General features: G+C 35.0%; 3 protein-coding genes and 1 long non-coding RNA gene across 4 annotated transcripts; 1 reads left to right on the forward strand and 3 right to left on the reverse strand.

Annotated features, from left to right (window-relative positions):
• The first annotated feature begins 1,572 nt into the window (after positions 1-1,572).
• LOC137965308 (ADP,ATP carrier protein 1, mitochondrial-like) lies at positions 1,573-2,938 on the forward strand. The gene is made up of 2 exons (XM_068811627.1): positions 1,573-1,894; positions 2,328-2,938. The coding sequence occupies exons 1-2, from the start codon at positions 1,573-1,575 to the stop codon at positions 2,936-2,938; spliced, it is 933 nt and encodes a 310-aa protein (XP_068667728.1).
• A 5,630-nt stretch (positions 2,939-8,568) lies between these two features.
• On the reverse strand, positions 8,569-12,518 carry LOC137966748 (uncharacterized). Its single transcript, XR_011116242.1, has 3 exons — positions 12,084-12,518; positions 10,281-10,417; positions 8,569-8,694 (listed from the first exon to the last, which is right to left on the reverse strand). It is a non-coding gene; the product is annotated as an uncharacterized lncRNA (long non-coding RNA).
• Positions 12,519-15,271: 2,753 nt separating this feature from the next.
• LOC137966568 (uncharacterized) lies at positions 15,272-18,233 on the reverse strand. Its single transcript, XM_068813234.1, has 4 exons — positions 18,089-18,233; positions 17,730-17,772; positions 16,520-16,664; positions 15,272-15,846 (listed from the first exon to the last, which is right to left on the reverse strand). Exons 2-4 carry the CDS (start codon positions 17,762-17,764, stop codon positions 15,544-15,546), a joined length of 483 nt encoding a protein of 160 aa, XP_068669335.1. The 5' UTR covers positions 17,765-17,772; positions 18,089-18,233; the 3' UTR covers positions 15,272-15,543.
• A 4,269-nt stretch (positions 18,234-22,502) lies between these two features.
• LOC137965309 (uncharacterized) lies at positions 22,503-23,434 on the reverse strand. The gene is made up of 3 exons (XM_068811628.1): positions 23,425-23,434; positions 22,767-22,969; positions 22,503-22,679 (listed from the first exon to the last, which is right to left on the reverse strand). The coding sequence occupies exons 1-3, from the start codon at positions 23,432-23,434 to the stop codon at positions 22,503-22,505; spliced, it is 390 nt and encodes a 129-aa protein (XP_068667729.1).
• Between the last annotated feature and the right edge of the window lie 1,335 nt (positions 23,435-24,769).

Raw genomic sequence — 24,769 nt, forward strand, 5'->3', positions numbered from 1 at the left:
TACTTAGGTTTGATAATGCCAAAGAATATACTTCCAAAGATCTTGTGTTATACACGTAATAACATTATTATTTTAATTTTTTAATTTACTTTATTTTATTTCAATTTTAAGCCATAGGGGTATTTTTGGAATATTTCATTTTCAGGGGTATTTTTGTAATATTTTATCTTAAAGCTTGTAAGGGTGAAACCTATTTAAGGGGTAAGAGTAATGAGAATGTCAAGCATTGATTTTAGGTTAAACAGGGTTTTGATTTCTACTCAACAAGCTCAGGGGTGTGCGTTCTCCTTAACGAACCTAGGGTTTTCAAGCTTCACTTTGGCTTGATCAGTGTCTTCCTCTTCTTCCTCCCTATGAATCCATGTGTTAGATCCAGGACCATAACAACTAGTATCATAGCGGGAACACAATGGGCTATTCAATATCCCAAGAAAAATGGATTGCTTCCATTGAACATTATTCACGGGAGAAACTCACTATCGCAGAAGAGAAGGTCATACGACCTGAAATCTCTGAGCAAGACGTATGCACAAAAAGAAAGGCAGAAGATGCTGTCTCGGAAGGGAAAACAAGCCACGGGCCAAAAAATTTAAAAATTTTATCCTGTTTACTAGTCGAAGTCCCTATGGAAGATTTGGGTGCGACACAAATCCGAATTTAGACTCAGACCTTCTACAATCAGACCGTAGGGACCCTGATTTTTGGAAATCGGAGGGGTATTCCATAACCCACTTCTCACGGGAAGCCCGACGTCTTTCACAGGCGATGCAAACAACTCCGAGACACCTCCTCTCAGAAAATCGACAAGCGGAGAAGTCCTAAACGGGTGCTATTCGTCGTCGAAAAAAGCTCTACGAAACGCCTTTCCACCGAGGTTCATCGTTCCGACAGCCGGCATGGTGCGGAGCAAAAGGGAGAAAGGGCGACGGGAAAAAGGGGTGCCAGAACACCTCTCAAACCATGTGATGGAAAATTCTCCAAATTCTCCAGCGGGGAAATCACAACGTCCTCCTGTTCACCATCGAAGGAAGAGAAGACTCCAGTGGGGCCGTCGAACAAAATTCTGAGGGGATTTTTGACTTCAGGCCACCACCTCTCACTCTCAATCCACCTCTCGGCAGAATAGAGGGAACCCAATTCCAAAATTTGTTGGGGTAAGTATCGGCAACCTCAATTTTACATTCAATCTTTCGGTAAGATGAGAAAATTTGTGCACCTGTGTGATGAAGTGTCTGCAATGCAAGATAAAAAAATTTTGGGGATTCCGGGAAGGGATAAAAAAATTGAAGGGATGTTGTTTTATTTTTCTATTGCCGTGAACAGAAGCATGTCTCAAGAAATTGAAAATGTGGGGCATAATTTTTTGGGTCCCATGTCTGTAGTAATGAGAGAAGGAGATGGGAAATTCCAATGTTTTGGATTTGTTAACTTTGAGAATGCAGAAGTTGCTATTCTAGCGGTTGAGGGTGTGGCTAGGTGTGAGTCTCAGAAATTGGAATCGGATTTTACCTCTCCTTTTCAATTGTTGTCCCTGAATAATTGCCTGCTGGAAGGTCTGATGGAATTTCTGGAATGTGTTTGAGGGAGCTGAATACTGTTGATTATGGGATCAACCAAATTGTTCCTCTTCTGTTTGAGAAAGGGCCGATAAGAAATGGGAAATATGGGGGGTTTGTGCTCACAAGAATTTTTGAAGCAGTACAATATCTGGTGCTTGATGAAGCAAACCAAATGATTGTTGTTGGGTTCGAAGAGGATGTGGAAGTTCTTTTTAAAAAAATTCAATCTGACCGACGATGCATGATTTTCTCAGCAACTATGCCTGGGCATATCTTAGAAATGGGAATAGGTTTGCACTTTGATCATCTTGCTATTACTGACGGTGACTATGACAGTGTGTTATGGTCCTAGGTTAAGTACCTATGTCTTCCGCTTCTAACAGGCCGGTCTTTTGGGTAGTATTGACTAGGTAATTAATATTTGGTATCAGAGCGGGTTCCCACATCGCGAGTTTGAATCCCGGAGGGGGCGACCTAGCGAAAGGGGCTACCTAAGCTAAGGGGCCGACCTAGAGGCAGATTACAATTACTGGTAGGCCGTAGGAACTTAACCCGGGTCTGGCCAGTGTCGCTAGAGTGGGTCGTTGACAGTGGGTTGTCACTAGAGTAGGCCATAGCTAGAGTGGACCACCGTGGTCGTCGGCTCGCAAAGGTGGGGTGTGATGTTATGGTCTTGGGTTAAGTACCTATGTCTTCCGCTCCTAATAGGCCGATCTTTTGGGTAGTATTGGCTAGGTTCTTAACACAGTTATTGTGATATTAAGTTAGGTGTTTCTACTGATGTCTCAAAAACAGCAGCTGCACCAATTGAGTGGGTGAAGCTCTTGATCCAAAATGAGGCTTTTGTATCCTTGTGGAGGGGAAATGCTGCAAATGTTATTCGTTACTTCCCCACCCAGGCCCTTACCTTTTCCTTAAAGGATTATTTCAAGAGACTCTTCAATTTCAAGACAGATAGAGATGGATATTGGAAACGGGTTGCTGGTAACTTCGCATCGGGAGGTTGTGTTGATGCTTCTTACCTTCTTTTTGTCTATTCACTTGCTTATGCTCGAACCCGTCTCGCCAATGATGCCAAGCCTCCCAAGAAGGGAGGTGAGAGGCAGTTCAATGGTCTTATAGATGTCTACAAGAAGACACTTAAATTAGATGGCATTGCTAGTCCTTATCATAGATTTCGCTTCCTCTATGTGGGACTTATTGTCTACCGTGGACTCTACTATGGAAGGTATGATTCCCTTCAGGATAGTTTCTTTGCAAGTTCCTGTCTGGGTTGGGGGATCACTATCAGTGTTGGGTTGGCTTCCTACCCAATTGATACTGTTCAAAGGAGGATGATGATGGCATCTGGTGTAGCTGTGAAGCTATCTAGGACCTAAAATATGATTGTATTAGCCCCCATAAAAGAGGTATACTTTGCCATCCTATTGCAACTGATACTGTTATAGGCATGGTTGAGACTCCAGGGTTTCTTGTACACTTTCTTCGAGGTAGTTCACCTGAAAAACAGCGTGTGCTTGAGACTGATGTAAACTTGCAGGAGGTGTATCCATTCAAGCAAGCTACGGATGAAGTGGCAGGATGTGATTGGGACAATTTAATGCCCGATATTGCTGATCTTTTGCTGTTTGATGCATCTTCTACACATGCAGCCTTCATTCATAAAAATTGGCAGATTGCACTTGAGTTGTTGGCTGCGAATGTTTTCTCAACTGTCAAATTTGCTTCAGTTATTGGCTATGTGTGGGTTTTTTTATCAGGACTCTTGGGAGGCTCTCTATTTCATTATGTGAGTCTTCTCTCCATAACCAATAGTTTGAGTTACAAGTCATCAGTTTCTTAATAAAACATTGAAAAAGTAAAGAGAAATATATATGTTGATAAAGAAAAGAAGGAAAGGAACATGAGTTTTAGATATTTGCTCCCACATGAATGTACAAGAGAGCATGCTCTAAGGTTGCATCTTAGATGCCTTAGCTAGAGATGGCATAGCAACATCTTCGCTCTTGAGAACTCTTTTCCTTTTCCATCTGATGCTTGAGGACTTCTACCCTTTTTTACGTATTTGTAAATCTCTTCATGTTATAAAAGTTCAAAAAATTCATCTTCTCATAAAAAACAAAATAAACTCCTACAAAAATAAATTTGAAATAAAGAGAGAAAACAACAAAAATCAAAATCTGAACAAGGTACAACCTCGAGCAGTGTCCAGGTCTAGGTCAAACTAGGTCAAACTGCATCAATCAGATTGAACTGTTCCACCAACTAAATGTAGATATGATAACTTAGACAAAACCCTCACTTCAATGACAACTATTTATATTTCTATTATTTCATATCTAATATTTATATTACTAATAATCAATAAATTCTTTCATCACATTTTCTCAAAAAAAAAAAAACTAATATTTCCACAGTTGATAGACCCAGCTAGAAAGTTGATAGGGTCAGCAGCTGAATAGATTCACCTGGCAGAGGATTTTTAGGTGAACCCAAGCAGAATATGAACCAGTATCTCGCTCAACTTGCTCCAACTAATCCATTTCGTCAAGGATTTATATCTTTGATAGAAAAAATAATCTTTTTTCTTTCATTTTTCGATAGCAACAAGAAATTTTATTAAGAAAATGAGCCTCAATACATTACTAACAGAACAGGAAAAACAAACACCTGACAAAAATACAAAATTAACAAATTCTAAAAGTTGTGGGACTTACTTCAAGAACTTTTGAGCTTTTGATAATCTTGCCATTTGAAAACATGTAAAAGGTAAATTTCAACATAAAAGGTGGAAGGGTCATGTCTACTTCAACAAGATAAATTTCCAATCCTAAAGCAATGAAAACAAAATGATACACCAATGCAAGTAAAATAACTCGAAACTAGAGGATGCGTTTCTGACATGACTATGAGTAAGAAATGTCTGTGTTTTAGGTTACAGGAAGTTCGAATGCACAGTGCATAAAAGTGGTTCTTCTCGATATTATGCCTTGATCTACCCTGAAGCAACCCTAGAAATACAAGGCATTAAGATAGGTAGATATAAAATCTTTTATGCACCACAGATGGAATAGATTTTGAACAAAAAGCCCAAATTTGTGGCTAAACATGAAAGAAGCCACTTTGGGGCTCCAAGAATAAAACTTATGATGTTGACGAATTGATAAAACCTCTCTAACAAGGCGAATTAATTGATAAAATCTCTCAGGTAAAAATAATAGCTTACAAACATGAAGGCCAGCAAGCTGGTGACATATATTAGTGGTTTAACGTTGGAAAAAAATTGGAAACACAATTGTATAACATTTAGAAGAAAAATGTTGCAACCCAAATATATATCTTTTAAAAACTCAACTCAGACTTCCTAAAATGTTTCGCAATGTTTTTCCAAATGTAGAAAAAAATTCAGGGTACAACATTCCAATGTTTTGTGGGCCTTTTTTTTTTTTTTTTGAAAAAACATTTCGTGACAGGAAAACATTTGGGTTGATCTCTACATTGCCTGAGATATACATCGGACACCTAAACTTAGAACATCATGATCCAATTCAGATTAAGAAGAAAAAACATAAAGACCAAGAGAGAGTACAAACTATACATATAATCCTACTATGAGTCCATAAGCACAAAAATATTGATGTAATTGTAAAACTGTTAGTCCAATACAATTCATGAGAATTTTATCTCTAGTTTTGGAACTCAGAATTTTTGTTTAAAAAACCTAAGAACCTACTCCAAGTGAGTCTGTACATCTCTTAAACCACTCCCAGGCCACATACTAGGATTTAAATCTTGACTTCAACCAAACAAGGAACAATATATAACTTGATTCATAGTCATGATTCCATGTACAACGGCAAAAATAAGGAAACATTAAAACAATGGCAAGCAAAGTTCAAAATTTCTAGATGTACTGACAGATTCTCGATTTTTTTTAAGAGGTGATGATTTAATTGCCAACAAAGAAGCCAACGATTACACTAAAGGAGACCTCCCCTTATAATAAGAGATTGAAGGGAAGTTCCAAGCTCAGCACAAGAGTCAGCAATAGAATTAGCTCATGATATGAATCGAAGTGTTTCTTATGAAGCTGTTGGAACCCCAAGACTTGCATTTTATCCTAAAGAATATTTCCATTTTCTTATAAGAAAGCTATTTGTAGTTCCAGCTAAAGTTTGAAGTTCCTTGAAGTTGAAATACGCCCAAACAAAGTCCAGTTTAATAGAGTTTTGACTAGTAGTTGAAGTAACATCAACAAGAATTAAGTTAATGATGGCCAAAAAATTGAACAAAGGTTCACCTAGATCAAATTTTTTTCTAAAGGTGTATAATCATTCTAAATCGATAATCCATTCAACACCTCATTAAAATCTTCAAGAACACATTACTGAAATTTCAATGTTCTCGTTAAAGTTGATAGACTGTGAAATAATCCCATACAGAACATGCTACCTGGAAGAAAAAAACATAACATTGTATATAGATTGAAGTGCTAATAACAAAGCATAACAAGGCAGTAATGACCAGAAGGGCTCTTCCGTAAAGAAGAAAGAAAAAGGTAAAAACTAGTTGTTTTATGATACTATCTTACCCACTCCAAATAGCTAAATAAAGGACATAATCCAAAAGGAAGTAATTCCAGTTCAGTGATGTTCAAAGAAATTAAGTGCACATTTATTGAAATAAGCAAACAATGAATTAAGACAGAAGTTAAGAATGGAACAAGAAGAAAACCAAAATGGGTCAACCAGATATTAATATATGGAAAGCCAGAAAGCAACTGACAAAGTTGTGACAGAAAATGAGAATAGTTATCATACCCCTTTCTGGTCAACCTTGTTCCTCTCATGACAGCAACTGAGAATGAACCAAGACATATAAATGTGGGAGAGTACTACAGCAACATGAAAAACAGGAAGCAATACAAGATACTCCAGTCATGCTTTATATTTGCAAAAGCATCAAGACAACTGTAAATTAGTGACTTGGTTCAGTAATATACTTGTGAACGAACGAGTAAAGTTTGTTTGTATGACATTTTTCACTTAAGCCTTTTTTTTTTCTAGGCCTAATTTGAACATTGTGTAGAGGTAAAATTGGTCTGTAGTTGGAGGGTTAGTGAATGAGAGTTGATTTTTGAAAGAAGTTACAAAGAAATGATTGTGAAAAATAGGAGTGATGTCAAATAGCAAATGATAATAGAGGACTCCATGACAAATGCATATCAGAGGTGGTTCCGGTCCACCTCTTTTGATTAGGTTGGTTTTCCCACATGTAAAAATATTCTTCAGGTGGAAACAAAGAGATCAATCTGATAGAAAATCCATGATTGTTGGGATTTTTCGTTTCAAAGATTATGTGGAGAGAAGGATTAGTATACCATTAGGGCATTCCTTTACTCACCCTGGGATCTTAGACATCCCACACTCATTTTAGTGAATCGTACTGAGAATTGATACATCCTACTCAGCGTTTTTTATGTGTAACCCGAGACATCTAATTCGAAATGAAAAAAAAAAAACAGCAAAGTAAAACAAAATACAGTAAGAAATTCAACAGATTAAGGTAAACTAAAAGATTCAACAGCTAAAACGTAAAATAAAAGAGCATTCTCCGTGACTATCGTGTGCGGGATACCTCAATTTTAAGAAAGAAACCACTTTCACCAAATAATAGAAGAATACACATTACTCTCAAGATTCAAATGCTGATTTAAACTTGTTTATTTGGCTTCAGCAAGATTGAATAAACCAACAGAATAGAAAACACTACTAGTCCTCTCCAGAAAGAGAGGAATGGATCACAATTACGAAGTCATAGAGTAATTCCTGGAAAGGATAAGGAGTTAAAATGACGATGGAAGGTGCCAACCTGAAACTTGAAGGATGGCGTTCGCTAGAAGAATCGAGTATACCCGATTGCTGTTGCTGTTGAATAACGTGAAAAAAGAGGATGAAGCAGCAAGTGAGAGAGAGAGTCGTCCGCCAAAGAAAGGATGCACAACGGCCCGGAGGAAGACGGAGAACAAGACGATAGGGGAAGTTAATTTCGTATTGCTACTCGACTCCGGATCTCCGAACGATAAATAAGGAGATGGCACTGGGTTTTGGCTAGTTTGTCTACCATATTTAGTGCACTAGTGAAAGACTTTCAAAATAACCCAAAACCTAAACTCTCTCTTCTAATGCTCACTCTGCCCTCTCAGTCTATCATTTGGATATAATAAAATTAATCATTTGTATGGACGGTTGAACAGCATTATATATTTCACAAACAAAAGAAATAAAGTCCTTAAGAAATGGACCCTGCCGACTCCATTAACAAACAAATACAAGTTCACACAAAACTGTACATTTGAACAGAAAAAGACCAAAAAGTTACTAAAAATAGGTTCTAAAGTAGGCAGATAGGGAAGAGAAGAAAAGGAAGAGTTATGGAAGAAGAAACAAGAGGCTGGGAGAGAACAGCAGGGCAGAAGAAACGTAGAAGAGGAGACAAGCTTCCACTTCACCATAATAGAGCAACTTCGGCCCTTCCTACTATATTTCTAACTCTTTCGTTTAAATCTGTGAACCACATCTAGAGTGAAGAGACTTAGCAAACATCAGTTGTCTATGGATGCAAAAGTACAACTTATAACAGAGTTTGAAGAAAATGGTTCCCAAATTGGTTCCCAGTTCCTGCTTACCATTTTTCTTACCATTTTTCATGACCTCAAATATCATGTCACAATAATATCTGAAAGGAGAAAGCCTCATTACTCGCAGACATATTCCGCAAGGTGATAAGGAAAAAGCTGCAAACACAATGACAAAATAAATTTATTTTTTTAACTATATTGCATTTATTTAGGTTTCACACAAGCTGGAAGGTTTCAGTTAGAACCATCCAGTTTCAATGCAAAAACTGTACTCATATCTGTTTTGAACAAACTTTAGATAAATATCTCCTATTAGAAAGGAATTATTTAAAGCAAAATCCTTATCCACACAGGTAAAGGTAACCTGTGTTCCCTACCGCCAAATTTTTACGCAAATAACGCATCATCTCTTCATAATATTCACTCTCTTTGCACACTTTACGGGCAAAGCAGGTGTTCCATGAAAGTCGTTTTCGTATGCAATGCTCCATAACCCTGTTTGCAGTTAATACAAAAAGTGAAACAGAATTAGAAGAGTACCCTGTGAATTAGTTCAATGTGCCAATGGAAATAGCCTCGAAAAGACAGCCTAGCACAGAAAATATGAAAACAAAATTATAAGTGCTTAAACATAACAGAAATCCAAAACCAATTTCCATCTTATTGCCTTTTTTCCAAAAGAAAGGAAAAAAGTATATTAAGAGATGAAAAAAACAAAATAAATAAATAAATACATAAATAATTTAAAAAGGTAGAAGTCCATTTCAAGAAAGAAAATAAAAAGAGACATGAAGTGATATCATAAAGAGCAGCAAATACTACACATGGTACCGATCATCAAACAGGTAGATAGATATATCAAACCATATCGTAAATCTTTATACATAAGGCATTCAGAATAATCAAAAGCTTGCCACAGAGCAGAATGCATGTCATTTTTCTTTTCATCTGTTTACCATTTCACATCGGAAGAAACATTTGCAAGATATTTGTAATGCTGATGCTGACCACATCAGAGAGTACTGACAATAAATAGCTTGACATGTCCAGCATAATCCTGATGATACACAACACACTACCCATTACAGCTAAGATTTTTATTATTACCTTCTCTTAAAATTCAAGAAGCAAAATACTATGAAGGTAGCATCTCATACGTATGCATATGAATTTATTTATCCAAAATAATTTAAAAAGTAAAATTTTGCAGAGCCACGTAGAGAGGCACTGGTCCATTTTCCATGAAGTCCTTGACTGAGCTTCTAGTGTGTTTGTGATTGGAATCATGTTCAGGGTCAGCTAATAGCATTTCTGACACTCGTGCTAAAGAGAGCGTCCCTCCAATCCCTTATTGTAAGAAATCCTTGTTATTAGATTGTCTTCTTTGTTTCTGCCTTCAGGCTTCTGTAAATCATGCCCTTCTGGAGGGGGAAAATTATATATATGTAGGGAGAAACCTACAGAGGCACTCTTGTTGGGTTCTGTAAATAGTGACAGCATTAATTGTTAAGATCAAGACAAGAATCAGAAGTTTATTTCTTCTAACTGTCATGTGTAGCAGTGGATATGTAAAAAAACAGCCACTCTTACTTCATGTCAATAATGACAGTAATTTTTTTTCTTGAATGATAATAACGACAGAATGTTGCAGAGATAAATGACAAAGAGTACAAAAGTACAAAGGGCAAAGGTACAATATGATTTAACAGCCAATGGAAGAAAATAAATATAACAAATGATCCACAGTTTTCAAGAAGATATCAAGGATGATGATCTTCCATCATCAAACTCACAAGAAAATGAACTCTTCCCAACCAGAGCCACTTGAACAGGCCAGTGTAAATCCATGTCCTATGACAACATTTCTCCCTTTGGATTTATTTCCAAGAATTAAATATCAAAGAACAAAATAATTCATTTGTCGTGTGATAATAATTAACCTAGATAACCATGCGAATCTGCCTTGCGAGGTTTCTTCTTTGCCACAGAACAGTATAAAAATGGCTGACAAGAAAAGAAAGTAATCTGAAGTAAAGGATAATGGAACTGGGAATGAGTGTACAGAAGGCAGATGCAACCACCTCTTATGCCATTCTTCTTTAGAAGCCAGGGTTGCTTGGAGTCTTTTTGGAAGATTCTCCCAGGGACATTCTTCCCTGATTGCTTTTAAAAGGAGCTGCTCCTCAATAGTGCCAGGAACATGCTGCATCCTGTATTTCTGCATTGTATGAACCACAGAAAAGTTTTTATTTCAAATAAACTCCAAAATGTTCTTTATTGAGCTTGACCGAACTCTGGACATGCATGAATAAGATTTTTATGACTGATAACAGAAGATACTAAAAAGGAGCACAATAAAGAATGAGTAAATTTAGAAAATCCAGAGATGGTAAAATAAAATCTAACTCATAACTGTATGCAACCTCGTCTGAGATGACATAAATCAACACTCAAGGATACCAATTCTGATTTCTATTGACATAATACGAGATTTGAATATATATCATTTCTTTTCCTAGATTTCTTTATTGAGCTTGACCGAACTCTGGACATGCATGAATAAGATTTTTATGACTGATAACAGAAGATACTAAAAAGGAGCACAATAAAGAATGAGTAAATTTAGAAAATCCAGAGATGGTAAAATAAAATCTAACTCATAACTGTATGCAACCTCGTCTGAGATGACATAAATCAACACTCAAGGATACCAATTCTGATTTCTATTGACATAATACGAGATTTGAATATATATCATTTCTTTTCCTAGATTTTCTCATTAAAGAGGGTGGAAAAGCAAATGTTAGGAAGTTAACGATTCTGCATGTATAACTGAAAAAGATTTGCAGCGTGATTTTGTAGAGTAAAATGACACCAAACTGGCAAGCAGATGAACTTTTTCTTTTCTCTTAAGATTATCAATTGCAGCCACCATCTTCTCCTGTAAGTGAGTTTCATTTGTAACTTTAAGTGAATTTTTTTAAGAACTAATATTATTTAAAATAAGAAAATAAAAGAAAAGGTTATCGGGACTTTAAACTCAACAGAACTTAAGAAATCAGCACATCCGTTGGTTTTAACTCAGGCATGTTGATCCAAATAGGAAAAAAACAGCTGCCATTTTCTTAGGCAAAACAAGCCTTAAGGGTCACCCAATGTCATTTGTTGAGTTCATATAAGCCAAGCAAGTTGGTCCCAGGTGTAGTTCTGTAAATCATGCCCTTCTGGAGGGGGAAAATTATATATATGTAGGGAGAAACCTACAGAGGCACTCTTGTTGGGTTCTGTAAATAGTGACAGCATTAATTGTTAAGATCAAGACAAGAATCAGAAGTTTATTTCTTCTAACTGTCATGTGTAGCAGTGGATATGTAAAAAAACAGCCACTCTTACTTCATGTCAATAATGACAGTAATTTTTTTTCTTGAATGATAATAACGACAGAATGTTGCAGAGATAAATGACAAAGAGTACAAAAGTACAAAGGGCAAAGGTACAATATGATTTAACAGCCAATGGAAGAAAATAAATATAACAAATGATCCACAGTTTTCAAGAAGATATCAAGGATGATGATCTTCCATCATCAAACTCACAAGAAAATGAACTCTTCCCAACCAGAGCCACTTGAACAGGCCAGTGTAAATCCATGTCCTATGACAACATTTCTCCCTTTGGATTTATTTCCAAGAATTAAATATCAAAGAACAAAATAATTCATTTGTCGTGTGATAATAATTAACCTAGATAACCATGCGAATCTGCCTTGCGAGGTTTCTTCTTTGCCACAGAACAGTATAAAAATGGCTGACAAGAAAAGAAAGTAATCTGAAGTAAAGGATAATGGAACTGGGGATGAGTGTACAGAAGGCAGATGCAACCACCTCTTATGCCATTCTTCTTTAGAAGCCAGGGTTGCTTGGAGTCTTTTTGGAAGATTCTCCCAGGGACATTCTTCCCTGATTGCTTTTAAAAGGAGCTGCTCCTCAATAGTGCCAGGAACATGCTGCATCCTGTATTTCTGCATTGTATGAACCACAGAAAAGTTTTTATTTCAAATAAACTCCAAAATGTTCTTTATTGAGCTTGACCGAACTCTGGACATGCATGAATAAGATTTTTATGACTGATAACAGAAGATACTAAAAAGGAGCACAATAAAGAATGAGTAAATTTAGAAAATCCAGAGATGGTAAAATAAAATCTAACTCATAACTGTATGCAACCTCGTCTGAGATGACATAAATCAACACTCAAGGATACCAATTCTGATTTCTATTGACATAATACGAGATTTGAATATATATCATTTCTTTTCCTAGATTTCTTTATTGAGCTTGACCGAACTCTGGACATGCATGAATAAGATTTTTATGACTGATAACAGAAGATACTAAAAAGGAGCACAATAAAGAATGAGTAAATTTAGAAAATCCAGAGATGGTAAAATAAAATCTAACTCATAACTGTATGCAACCTCGTCTGAGATGACATAAATCAACACTCAAGGATACCAATTCTGATTTCTATTGACATAATACGAGATTTGAATATATATCATTTCTTTTCCTAGATTTTCTCATTAAAGAGGGTGGAAAAGCAAATGTTAGGAAGTTAACGATTCTGCATGTATAACTGAAAAAGATTTGCAGCGTGATTTTGTAGAGTAAAATGACACCAAACTGGCAATCAGATGAACTTTTTCTTTTCTCTTAAGATTATCAATTGCAGCCACCATCTTCTCCTGTAAGTGAGTTTCATTTGTAACTTTAAGTGAATTTTTTTAAGAACTAATATTATTTAAAATAAGAAAATAAAAGAAAAGGTTATCGGGACTTTAAACTCAACAGAACTTAAGAAATCAGCACATCCGTTGGTTTTAACTCAGGCATGTTGATCCAAATAGGAAAAAAACAGCTGCCATTTTCTTAGGCAAAACAAGCCTTAAGGGTCACCCAATGTCATTTGTTGAGTTCATATAAGCCAAGCAAGTTGGTCCCAGGTGTAGTTCTGTAAATCATGCCCTTCTGGAGGGGGAAAATTATATATATGTAGGGAGAAACCTACAGAGGCACTCTTGTTGGGTTCTGTAAATAGTGACAGCATTAATTGTTAAGATCAAGACAAGAATCAGAAGTTTATTTCTTCTAACTGTCATGTGTAGCAGTGGATATGTAAAAAAACAGCCACTCTTACTTCATGTCAATAATGACAGTAATTTTTTTTCTTGAATGATAATAACGACAGAATGTTGCAGAGATAAATGACAAAGAGTACAAAAGTACAAAGGGCAAAGGTACAATATGATTTAACAGCCAATGGAAGAAAATAAATATAACAAATGATCCACAGTTTTCAAGAAGATATCAAGGATGATGATCTTCCATCATCAAACTCACAAGAAAATGAACTCTTCCCAACCAGAGCCACTTGAACAGGCCAGTGTAAATCCATGTCCTATGACAACATTTCTCCCTTTGGATTTATTTCCAAGAATTAAATATCAAAGAACAAAATAATTCATTTGTCGTGTGATAATAATTAACCTAGATAACCATGCGAATCTGCCTTGCGAGGTTTCTTCTTTGCCACAGAACAGTATAAAAATGGCTGACAAGAAAAGAAAGTAATCTGAAGTAAAGGATAATGGAACTGGGAATGAGTGTACAGAAGGCAGATGCAACCACCTCTTATGCCATTCTTCTTTAGAAGCCAGGGTTGCTTGGAGTCTTTTTGGAAGATTCTCCCAGGGACATTCTTCCCTGATTGCTTTTAAAAGGAGCTGCTCCTCAATAGTGCCAGGAACATGCTGCATCCTGTATTTCTGCATTGTATGAACCACAGAAAAGTTTTTATTTCAAATAAACTCCAAAATGTTCTTTATTGAGCTTGACCGAACTCTGGACATGCATGAATAAGATTTTTATGACTGATAACAGAAGATACTAAAAAGGAGCACAATAAAGAATGAGTAAATTTAGAAAATCCAGAGATGGTAAAATAAAATCTAACTCATAACTGTATGCAACCTCGTCTGAGATGACATAAATCAACACTCAAGGATACCAATTCTGATTTCTATTGACATAATACGAGATTTGAATATATATCATTTCTTTTCCTAGATTTTCTCATTAAAGAGGGTGGAAAAGCAAATGTTAGGAAGTTAACGATTCTGCATGTATAACTGAAAAAGATTTGCAGCGTGATTTTGTAGAGTAAAATGACACCAAACTGGCAATCAGATGAACTTTTTCTTTTCTCTTAAGATTATCAATTGCAGCCACCATCTTCTCCTGTAAGTGAGTTTCATTTGTAACTTTAAGTGAATTTTTTTAAGAACTAATATTATTTAAAATAAGAAAATAAAAGAAAAGGTTATCGGGACTTTAAACTCAACAGAACTTAAGAAATCAGCACATCCGTTGGTTTTAACTCAGGCATGTTGATCCAAATAGGAAAAAAACAGCTGCCATTTTCTTAGGCAAAACAAGCCTTAAGGGTCACCCAATGTCATTTGTTGAGTTCATATAAGCCAAGCAAGTTGGTCCCAGGTGTAGTTCTGTTGAATCCTTCAAACTTCAGACTAAACCTACCAATTTTAAAATAAATCTATTTCAAGTTGGTCTCAGATATACAGACCAATGTCAAGTAATTAAACCACAGTAAATCTACTGCCTTTCTCTTTTCGAAGAAAAAACATCAAATGAAGCTGAACAACAATTTGTTTGAATTCCACTAAATGTTTCTAAACTGCGTTTACTACTTATAAAACGGCTAATTGAGATTAACTTTGCAGGATTTTCACTTAATCATTAGAATGGAGAAAACTTCTCGCAAAGAACAATCTAAACATATATGCTATGAATCAGAAGACAGATTTTCATTGGTGGCATAAAGAACGATAAATTGAGAAAAGTTACCTGAACCTGCTGGCAAATGTATCAACTTTGGTGTCTGGATCGAGATTTCCTCCCTCTTCTGATCTCGAATGGAAATGCAGAATGAGGCGATATATAAAATGAAAGCAGCTACACGAGAAGACAATAAAACAGAAGCTCTCGGCAGAAAATGCAGTGTAAAACCAACCAAATTCTCCACTGAATATTGATATATTGTATAGAAATATTCTAGCTTCAGAGGCCAACTATACAATTCACTTGGCACCAGAAACAACAAGCAACACATCATGTAAAACGTCAATTATTGCCACAAGAACAGTAGCAGAATGCTATCCATAAATACATGCAACTACCTACTACAACTACAATTTTTAAGGTCGGCAGCTTTTCATCCCAAAACGAAGAAATGCAGGGTAAATCGTTCAACATGAATCCTTGACCATTACTGATCATCTCCTCTTTGAGGTGGTCTCATTAGATACTCAACATCATAACCCTTCTCCTGGAGCTCCAATAGGACTTCATTCCTCATGCGTATCCACAATTTGTGAGCTTCTTGGTCGAATTTTTGTGTTTGCAGCTTCTTTTGGAGGTTCTCAGAATCTTTGTCCGAATCAACAAATCCTTTGAGCCCAATCGTTGTTCCAAGAGTGCCTCCACTTGCGATAAACTTCTCTACTGCTTCCTCATCACCAGGATAGGGAAATCTCCGACGCTCATATAAGTGTGCCATTTCTCTCTCTTCCTGGCATCAGATGGACGTATAAACTCAATTTCACAGTAAAAGAACTAACAACCTCACACACATACCATGAGTAACACAAAATCTATCAATCAGTAGGAAAAAGATTTGTATGACCATTAAGTTTTTTCACCTTTAATATACACCTAAACCAGATTCGATGATGCCAAAGAAATAATCCATTCAAGCAAACAAATGCTGTTGGGTCCAATTTTTTCCAATCATCTTGTTATATGGGTGATTCAGTGGCACTGGACTACCCAGCACCATGGAAGAATTTCGGTGTGGATGTTGGTTAAATGATGTCTACAATGAACAGGAGATACTGAATAAAATTTTATTTCCATTGCCAGTTCTACCAAGAGTTGCCACTAACAGAAAAATAAAATTTATGTCATGGGAAAATATCTTTAGTTTGGGTATTTATCCATGAATCAGATCTAAGACAGATGAACCACTTCCAAAATATTTAGATCTGCCAAATGACAAATGAAGATTTGATCACCACCAGATGCTAAAATGTGAGCTGACGTAAATGGTGGAAATGATTGCTATGTTCAATTGTTACTTCTCCAATAACAAAGAATATGAAGGGAAATAGAATTGTTCACGAAAATGGATTGAATCCTCAACAAAAAGATCAGAATCTTCAAATGAATGCTTTTATCAGTTCTACCTTTGGACGAGGCTTAAGAGTCCACCAACCAAGTGGAGATGTTTCATTCCATAACCAGGCAAGACCAAACACTGTATATGTGCAGAGCAAAGCTTTTCCTATTTGCTTCCAGAAAGGGTAATCTTCCTTGCCCAACCCTATTTTCCTGATTTTAACATTTTAACAAAAAAAAATTAAAATCCAATCAATCTCTACTATTTTCATCTTTAACTTCATAAAAATGCTAAATAATAGCATTAGAGATATCAAAGACTTGTAGAAGATAAGAGATTTGAGTCTTCTCTCCATAACCAGTAGTTTGAGTTACAGGTCATCAGTTTCTTAATAAAACATTGAAAAAGTAAAGAGAAATATATATGTTGATAAAGAAAAGAAGGAAAGGAACAAAGAAAAGAAGGAAAGGAACATAAGTTTTAGATATTTTCTCCCACATGAATGTACAAGAGAGCATGCTCTAAGGTTGCATCTTAGATGCCTTAGCTAGAGATGGCATAGCAACATCTTCGCTCTTGAGAACTCTTTTCCTTTTCCATCGGATGCTTGAGGACTTCGACCCTTTTTTTACGTATTTGAAATCTCTTCATGTTATAAAAGTTCAAGAACTTCATCTTCTCATAAAAAAACAAAATAAACTCCCAGAAAACAACATTTGAAATAAAGAGAGAAAACAACAAAAATCAAAATCTGAACAAGGTACAACCTCGAGCAGTGTCCAGGTCCAGGTCAAGCTGCATCAACCAGATTGAACTGTTCCACCAACTAAATTCAGATATGATAACTTAGACAAAACCCTCACTTCAATGACAACTACTTATATTTTTAATATTTCATATCTAATATTTATATTACTAATATTCAATAAATTCTTTCATCTCATTTTCTCAAAAAAAAAAATCTAATATTTCCACAGTTTATAGACCCAGCTAGAAAGTTGATAGGGTCAGCAGCTGAATCGATTCACCTGGCTGGGGATTTTTAGGTGAACCCAAGCAGACTATGAACCTGTATCTCGCTTAACCTGCTCCAACTAATCCATTTCGTCAAGGCTTTACATCTTTGACAGAAATAATAATCTTTTTTCTTTCATTTTTGGATAACAACAAGAAATTTTATTAAGCAAATGAGCCTCAATACATTACTAACAGAACAGGACAAACAAACACCTGACAAAAATACAGAATTAAAAAATTCTAAAAGTTGTGGGACTTACTTCAAGAACTTTTGAGCTTTTGATAATTTTGCCATTTGAAAACCTGTAAAAGGTAAATTTTAACAGAAAAGGAGGAAGGGTCATGTCTACTTCAACAAGATAGATTTCCAATCCTAAAGCAAAGAAAACAAAATGATACACCAATGCAAGTAAAATAACTCGAAACTAGAGGACGAGTTTCTGACATGACTATGAGTAAGAAATGTCTGTGTTTTAGGTTACAGGAAGTTCGAGTGTACAGTGCATAAAAGTGGTTCTTCTCGATATTATGCCTTGATCTACCCTGAAGCAGCCCTAGAAATGCAGGGCTCTCCTGAAAGTGAGGAATGGATCACAATTACGAGGTAATAGAGTAATACCTGGAAAGGAAAAGGAGTTAAAATGACGACGGAAGGTGCCAACCCGGAACTTGAGGGACGCGTTCGCTAGAAGAATCGAGTATACCCGATTGCTGTTGCTGCTGAATAACGTGGAAAAAGAGGATGAAGCAGGAAGCGAGAGAGAGAGCCGTCCGCCGAAGAAAAGATGCACTCTGCCCTCTCAGTCTATCATTTGGATATAATAAAATTAATCATTTATTTAAGTATTTTATTTTATATATTTATTTAAATTTAAAATATTAATTATTTATTAATTTAAACAAGTTAAAATTTATCTGAGTTTATTAAAAAAATAGTTTAAAATTTTATCTTATAAAAACAAAATCTATTAGAGTAATTTTATATAATAAAATACCATCTTTTTTATTCATGTAAAATCCTAATTTTAATATTATATTTGATTTTCTAATTTAAGAGTGATAATTTAGATATTAGAAAAGTAAAAATTTGATTAAGAATTTGGATTTTATAGAAGTAAGTATTAGTTTGATCATTTTATTATATATATTTAAATAAATAAATAAATTTAAATTAATTATTAATCTAATAAAAGTTAAAATATTTTTAAATCTTTATTTTATTTTAGTTAAATAAAATTATCTAAAATAAAAGTTAAATCTATTAAAGTAATTTTATATAATAAAATACCTTTTTATATAAATTTCTTATTTTAATATTATGTTTAATGGCCATTTTAAGAGTGAAAATTTAGATATTGTAAAGTAACAATTTGACTAACATTTGGATATTATAAAAGTAAAGATTTATTTAATCATTTTATCTTTATATATTTAATTAAATAAATAATCATAATTTATTTTAAATTATTTTTGTTTTTAAACAAGTTAAAATATGTTTTAGTTTAGTTAAATAAAAATATTTTATTAAATTAAATTTATAAAAGTAATTAGTATATTGAAATACCATCTTTTTTCTTTACATAAATTTATAATTTTTAACATTATATTTAATTAATATATTAAGAGAGAAAAATTAGATATTTAAAAGCAAAAATTTGATTAACCATTTGGATATTATAAAATTCAATAAAAATTTAAGTATTTTATTTTTATATATTTAATTAAATAAATAAATTTAATTTATTTTTTTATTATTTATTAATTCAAACAAGTTAAAATCTATCTTTAACTTATTAATAGAAAAGTTAAATAAAAATATCTTATAAAAGTTAAATCTATTAGAATATTTTATTAATAAATTTATTATATATTTTCCATGATACTTTTCACTATACACAAACACCAAAAATTATTTTCCACTATAATTTTCATTACGTAAAAAAACACAAAAAAATAATTCACTTTCGCTTTTACATTTAGTTTCGCTTTTACATTAAGTAATTTACTTTAAAACTACGTAATTTCATTCCCTCTTATCTCCGCAGTGGAACTCCTTCCCTCCCACAAGCGAGAGGAAGCTCGTCCCTTCCAACAAGCGGTAGAAACCTTCTATGAGCAAGAGAAAACTCTCCCCTCCGACAAGCAAGAGAACGCTATTTCCTTCCCTTCGTTGTGTCAATACACTGGGTGATCTGCAGGTATCTACCTCTCCTTCTCTCCCTTTCTCTGGCCTCTCTCGTCTCGTCTTTCGGAGCTGATTTCAGTAATCTATCACTGTAACACCGTTGAGAACACTCCATGTTCCCCGTACACAAAAGCTCTTTTTTGGACATTTCAAATCTCCCTCCCGAATCAAACCAAACTGAGTAGATTTACTCCCTGGATTGTCGTAACTATTTTTCCCGACGAATCTCCTCTCCCTTTCAACAGACTTCGAGTTGGAACCGTGTGACAATGATGATTAGTCTACAGTCGTGACTACTTTCTCAAAAAATTTCGTCGATCCCTTCCATACATCAATTGAGATACAAGCAACATACAAAGAACAAAATATCTTCTTCTACCTATCAGTGCTTGTGATGATAAATGTGTGACAGGTATAAAATTTTTTCATGTGAACAATAATTGATCTAAAGAGAAGCTATTGTTTGACAAAATTGATTGTCAGTATTTGATCATTGCATTGAGTATACCACTAACAGTTAATTTCTCTGTCCAAATATTAGGAATTAATGTTGTACTAGGTATCTTGAGATGGGTCCCAATTTGGATTGTTTGCATATGTCTTGTTTTTCATTTTACGAACAATGTTCGCATTGCATCAAGGACTTGGAAAGATCTCACTAAGGTCTCAAGAATGATCAGTTGAAAATAAGCATGTTCAAGATCACATTACATGTAATTTTCATGTTACTCTTCTATATTTAAGCTATGTCATTGAGTGTATTAGTATGGTTATCATCGTGGTTTAGTCATGATTGTATTGTGATGATAGTCGTTGTGGTTCTATTATTAATATATAAGATGGTTCCATAGTATACAGATGCGCACCTAATATAATTGTTTTAGGAATAATATGTAACCCAAGTGAGAGATTATTAGGAAACTCATGTTTCCTAAGTTGGGCAACATATTTTATTCAATTATATTTAATATGAACTAAAATTAAGTGGTCTAATTTTGGTAAGCCCATAGACTGCTAAAGAAGGAATATAGACTAATCAAGTAGATACCCATATTGTTTTAATTACGGAATTATGGGAATCCTAATTAAATAATATAAATAGAACATCAAGGTTGTGGTTCCGAGAGACTAAATCACCTTTATTCCTCTACAGGACCATCGTCTCTCCATCGGATGGGGAGAGTAGAAACCGTATTTGATTTAGTCTCTAGAGACCACAACCCTCATTTTCTATTTATATTATTTAATTAGGGTTTCCTTAATTCCCTAATTAAGACAATATAGGTATCTACTCAATTGGCCCATATTCCTTTTTAGCAGTTTATGGGCTTACCAAGATTAAATCACTTAATTTTAGCCCATATTAAACATAATTACATAAAATATGTTACCCAACTTAGGAAAAATGACTTTCCTAACACTTCTGCCTTGTTGTGCATATAGATTAAGATTACCTTCTCTTTTATAAAACGTCATTGTGCAAATCTTTGTTTTTGTCCACATCGGTCATGGCGGCGGTTGCTTAGAGCATAGAGGGTAAGCTTCATCGAAAGACGTATGAGGGAAATAGGGGAGCAGGGGAAGAAGATATCTTTGCGTCGAGTGGTTGTTGGGACCTGTTGTGTTGTTTCCGGCGTCGCCGTGATTTGGGTTATTTGGAGCAGGAATCACTCCTGCACGATGAACGACAAGTAGGAGGCGTGGTGGTTGAAGAAAGCAAAATCGATGAAGTTCTTGGAAGTTTTGGTCGGATCCAAATGAAAGACCTTCTTGCAAAGTTTCACCGATAATTGTAAGAAAAGGTGGTGCCTTGTTCTGTGTTATTTTGTTTGTATCTTTTGTTATTATTGTTTTTTTGGACAATGGAAATTTATTCAAAGTCATAAGGAATCTTTATCCTTGTTTGGACGTACTAGAAAGCCCAGGACATCATGATTTTCTAGTTGGACCAATCAATTTTCGTCTCTGATAGCTTACCCCATGTTTGAAAATTCACACTGAATGAAGTCACCCGATGAAAATGCCAAAAATTGACCAAAATACTTTTCCAACTTGGTTGGAATTGAATTAAAATTCAGTTTTCTTGTCTTTTTTATTTTCCTTGTCCATCCAACATATGTTTATCTTTTGTTTTCTCTCTTATTTTTCATGCGCATCCAAACAAGTAAAAAAAAATTCTTTTTTTCTTTTTTCTTTTCTTTTCTGGAGGATCCTAATAGACGCTTAAGAAAGAAAGTAGAGAGAGAAAAAGAACAAAAGAGAAAGATAAAGAGAAAAGAAAAGAACATAGCTTTATTTTCTCTTGTTTGTATGCTCATGGAAAATGAAAAAGAAAATAGAAGAGAAATATAATTTCTGTTTTTTGGATATATGGGAAAATAATAGATAAAAATATTAAATATATAATTATATGAAAAATAAAAATGACTTCCAAAAACCAAACAAACCCAATTTCCAGGCAATTACCCAAACAAAAAGACAACTTGACAAACATGCGGAAGAACAAAATCATGTGCAGCCTTTGAGCAGCAGCCATGAACTCCTTTCGTCCAGAAAGTGTTCAACCTTGTTTCGATAGGTCATAAATGCTACCTCGAGGTTGGAATCTTTCAAACTCGGCTTCCAGAAAAGCCACCTTACCATACACCCACTTCGTCATTTTAGTAACAATTCTGCCAAACGATGAACTCTTAAAGCTGCAACGGCGTTAATAAATCCATCAATGGTATATACGTAATGAAGAATCCAAATTTCAACAAGAAGACCAAAAAATTATGGTCGGTTTCTATTTACAATAAGATTGAAGTCATCACACGTCTTTGAAGTTTGAAAGGTCAAGATTTGATTATCATTGTCTCTGTTGAATTTCCTTCCTTATCGTTCCTGAAATTGCAGTCTGCTGTAACTTTCCTTCTCTAATCTGAAGCTCCTCCCTCTGATCCTTCTCGTCTTCTTCTTTGTATTCATATTCCCCGTCCACCACCTGTTCGATAAAGTTTTCCACATCGTCTGATACCTCCTGGAACTGCGCTTGATTAAATTGAGGGGTTAAGAGTTTTGAAAGCCTGTGAAGTAAGCTAGGCAGAGAATGAACTTGAAGAATTTTACATACCTTGTTGATGATGTCTATCGCGTCTTCAGCGCCATCACTTACTTCTTTTGATACTTCTTCAATGCACTCAAGTGTGTCTCTCATCCATCCACCTTCTGGGAGCTTTTCGGCCACCTCGTCTGCTAGCTTCACCACAGTGTCTGCTACGTCGTCGATTACCTCTACTACATCTTCCACCTTCTGTACGATACTTTCGACCTCACCTGAACATGATGAGACATTCAGATAAGAGCAGAGATAATATATTCACGTTTGAGGATTATGTGGTTTTTGCTGTATCAGTGTCCTTACGATGGAAAGAGTGTAATCTTCCCTCGATTATCGCCCAGAATGGTCGAATCAGAGAGAAAACCAATCCAATGACGCATTTTGCCTTGCATTCAGACACCGATCAGTACTCATGAGGGTCAACTTTTTGATTTGAAATCAAAAGATGGAAGAATAACAAAGTTCATTCGTCTGTTTAGATGATCACCATTCAGGCAAATTGGGTTTAGGAAGATTTGCAAATGGTAGTGGAATTTTGCCGCCGCTGCATCAGAAGAACAAAATCAAAGCTCAGTACCATATCCATCATTCCAACCATTAGAGACAAAAAACATCAGAGGCTGTAACTGCCTCGTAGAGGAAGCATTAATGAATCTCCAAAGCCACTTACCTTGATGCATTGACTCTGGCAGAGCTGAGATTGCCCCCCGTCGAAACCCTTCATTCTTCAAGAAATAATACCCATGTTTAAAATAACTCACTAATAATTACAAATAACTCATCTAAGAACCTACAAATAAAATCATAAAATTTTCATAAAACTGAAACATCACCAATTGGTTACAGAATTATTGATCCTAATGCATTTAATAAAAAGAGACACTCAAGACTTTTATTCATATCTGTCTTGCCTTGAGAGAGAGAAAGCTGAGCCTGGAATTGAGCCTACTCTTAAAGGAGGATTTTGTTATAGATTTATAAAACTTTTAAGTATTTCTATTTAACTTAATTACCTAAAAATAGGTAAATAAATCGTAAAGAAAACAAGTAAAACGTCGATTATTGCCTCAAGAACAGTAGCAGAATGCTATCCATAAATACATGCAACTATCTACTACAACTACAATTTTTAAGGTCGGCAGCTTTTCATACCAAAACGAAGAAATGCAGGGTAAATCGTTCAACATGAATCCCTGGCCATTACTGATCATCTCTTCTTTGAGGTAGTCTCATTAGATACTCAATATCATCCAGGACTTCATTACTCATGCGTATCCACAATTTGTGAGCTTCTTGGTCGAATTTTTGTGTTTGCAGCTTCTTTTGGAGGTTCTCAGAATCTTTGTCCGAATCAACGAATCCTTTGAGCCCAATCATTGTTCCAAGAGTGCCTCCACTTGCGATAAACTTCTCTACTGCTTCCTCATCACCAGCTTAAGGAAATCCCTGACGCTCATATAAGTGTGCCATTTCTCTCTCTTCCTGGCATCAGATGGACGTATAACCTCAATTTCACAGTAAAAGAACTAACAACCACACACACATGCCATGAGTAACACAAAATCTATCAATCAGTAGGAAAAAGATTTGTATGGCCATTAAGTTTTTTCACCTTTAATATACACTTAAACCTTAATATACACTTAAAATGTGAGCTGACGTAAATGGTAGAAATGATGAATTACGTTTGGGTAGATTGTTATTTGATCAATAATGAGGTAACGAACGGAGCTATAGTCACTCCATATGTTTAATTTATTGAGCAACTTGGTGATATGTTCACAAGAGCCATAGGAAAGTGTAATTTTGGGAATTTTTGTAACAAATTGAGGCTTTATGATATATATATGCTTCAACTTGAGAGATAGTATTGAATTATGTGAAGAAAGGTATTTTGGTAATTTCATATATGCCAAATTGTCCCTAAAGGCTAGTAGTAAGCTCTCATGCTTATAGGAGCTTTAAATTTCGATTTTCTTTAAAATTAGGAAGTGTATATATGTAGATATAGGAGT

This window comes from Aristolochia californica, unplaced genomic scaffold, assembly GCF_029961685.1.
Source record: "Aristolochia californica isolate CCGP_79_NKW_82.1479 unplaced genomic scaffold, dmAriCali1.0.hap1 SCAF_5, whole genome shotgun sequence".
Taxonomy (NCBI): domain Eukaryota; kingdom Viridiplantae; phylum Streptophyta; class Magnoliopsida; order Piperales; family Aristolochiaceae; genus Aristolochia; species Aristolochia californica.

Bases quoted from the DNA above. Each gene is read 5' to 3' on its own strand.
- LOC137965308 (XM_068811627.1), top strand. From the start codon at position 1,573: ATGTGTTTGAGGGAGCTGAATACTGTTGATTATGGGATCAACCAAATT. The intron at 1,895-2,327 runs GTGTGTTATGGT...ATATTAAGTTAG, and splicing joins TACTGACGGTGACTATGACA to GTGTTTCTACTGATGTCTCA.
- LOC137966568 (XM_068813234.1), bottom strand. From the start codon at position 17,764: ATGGCAAAATTATCAAAAGCTCAAAAGTTCTTGAA. The intron at 16,665-17,729 runs GTAAGTCCCACA...TGTTAAAATCAG, and splicing joins AAAGCTCAAAAGTTCTTGAA to GAAAATAGGGTTGGGCAAGG. The intron at 15,847-16,519 runs GTAGAACTGATA...ATCTGATGCCAG, and splicing joins CTCTTAAGCCTCGTCCAAAG to GAAGAGAGAGAAATGGCACA.
- LOC137965309 (XM_068811628.1), bottom strand. The intron at 22,680-22,766 runs GTATGTAAAATT...AATCAAGCGCAG, and splicing joins CGATAGACATCATCAACAAG to TTCCAGGAGGTATCAGACGA.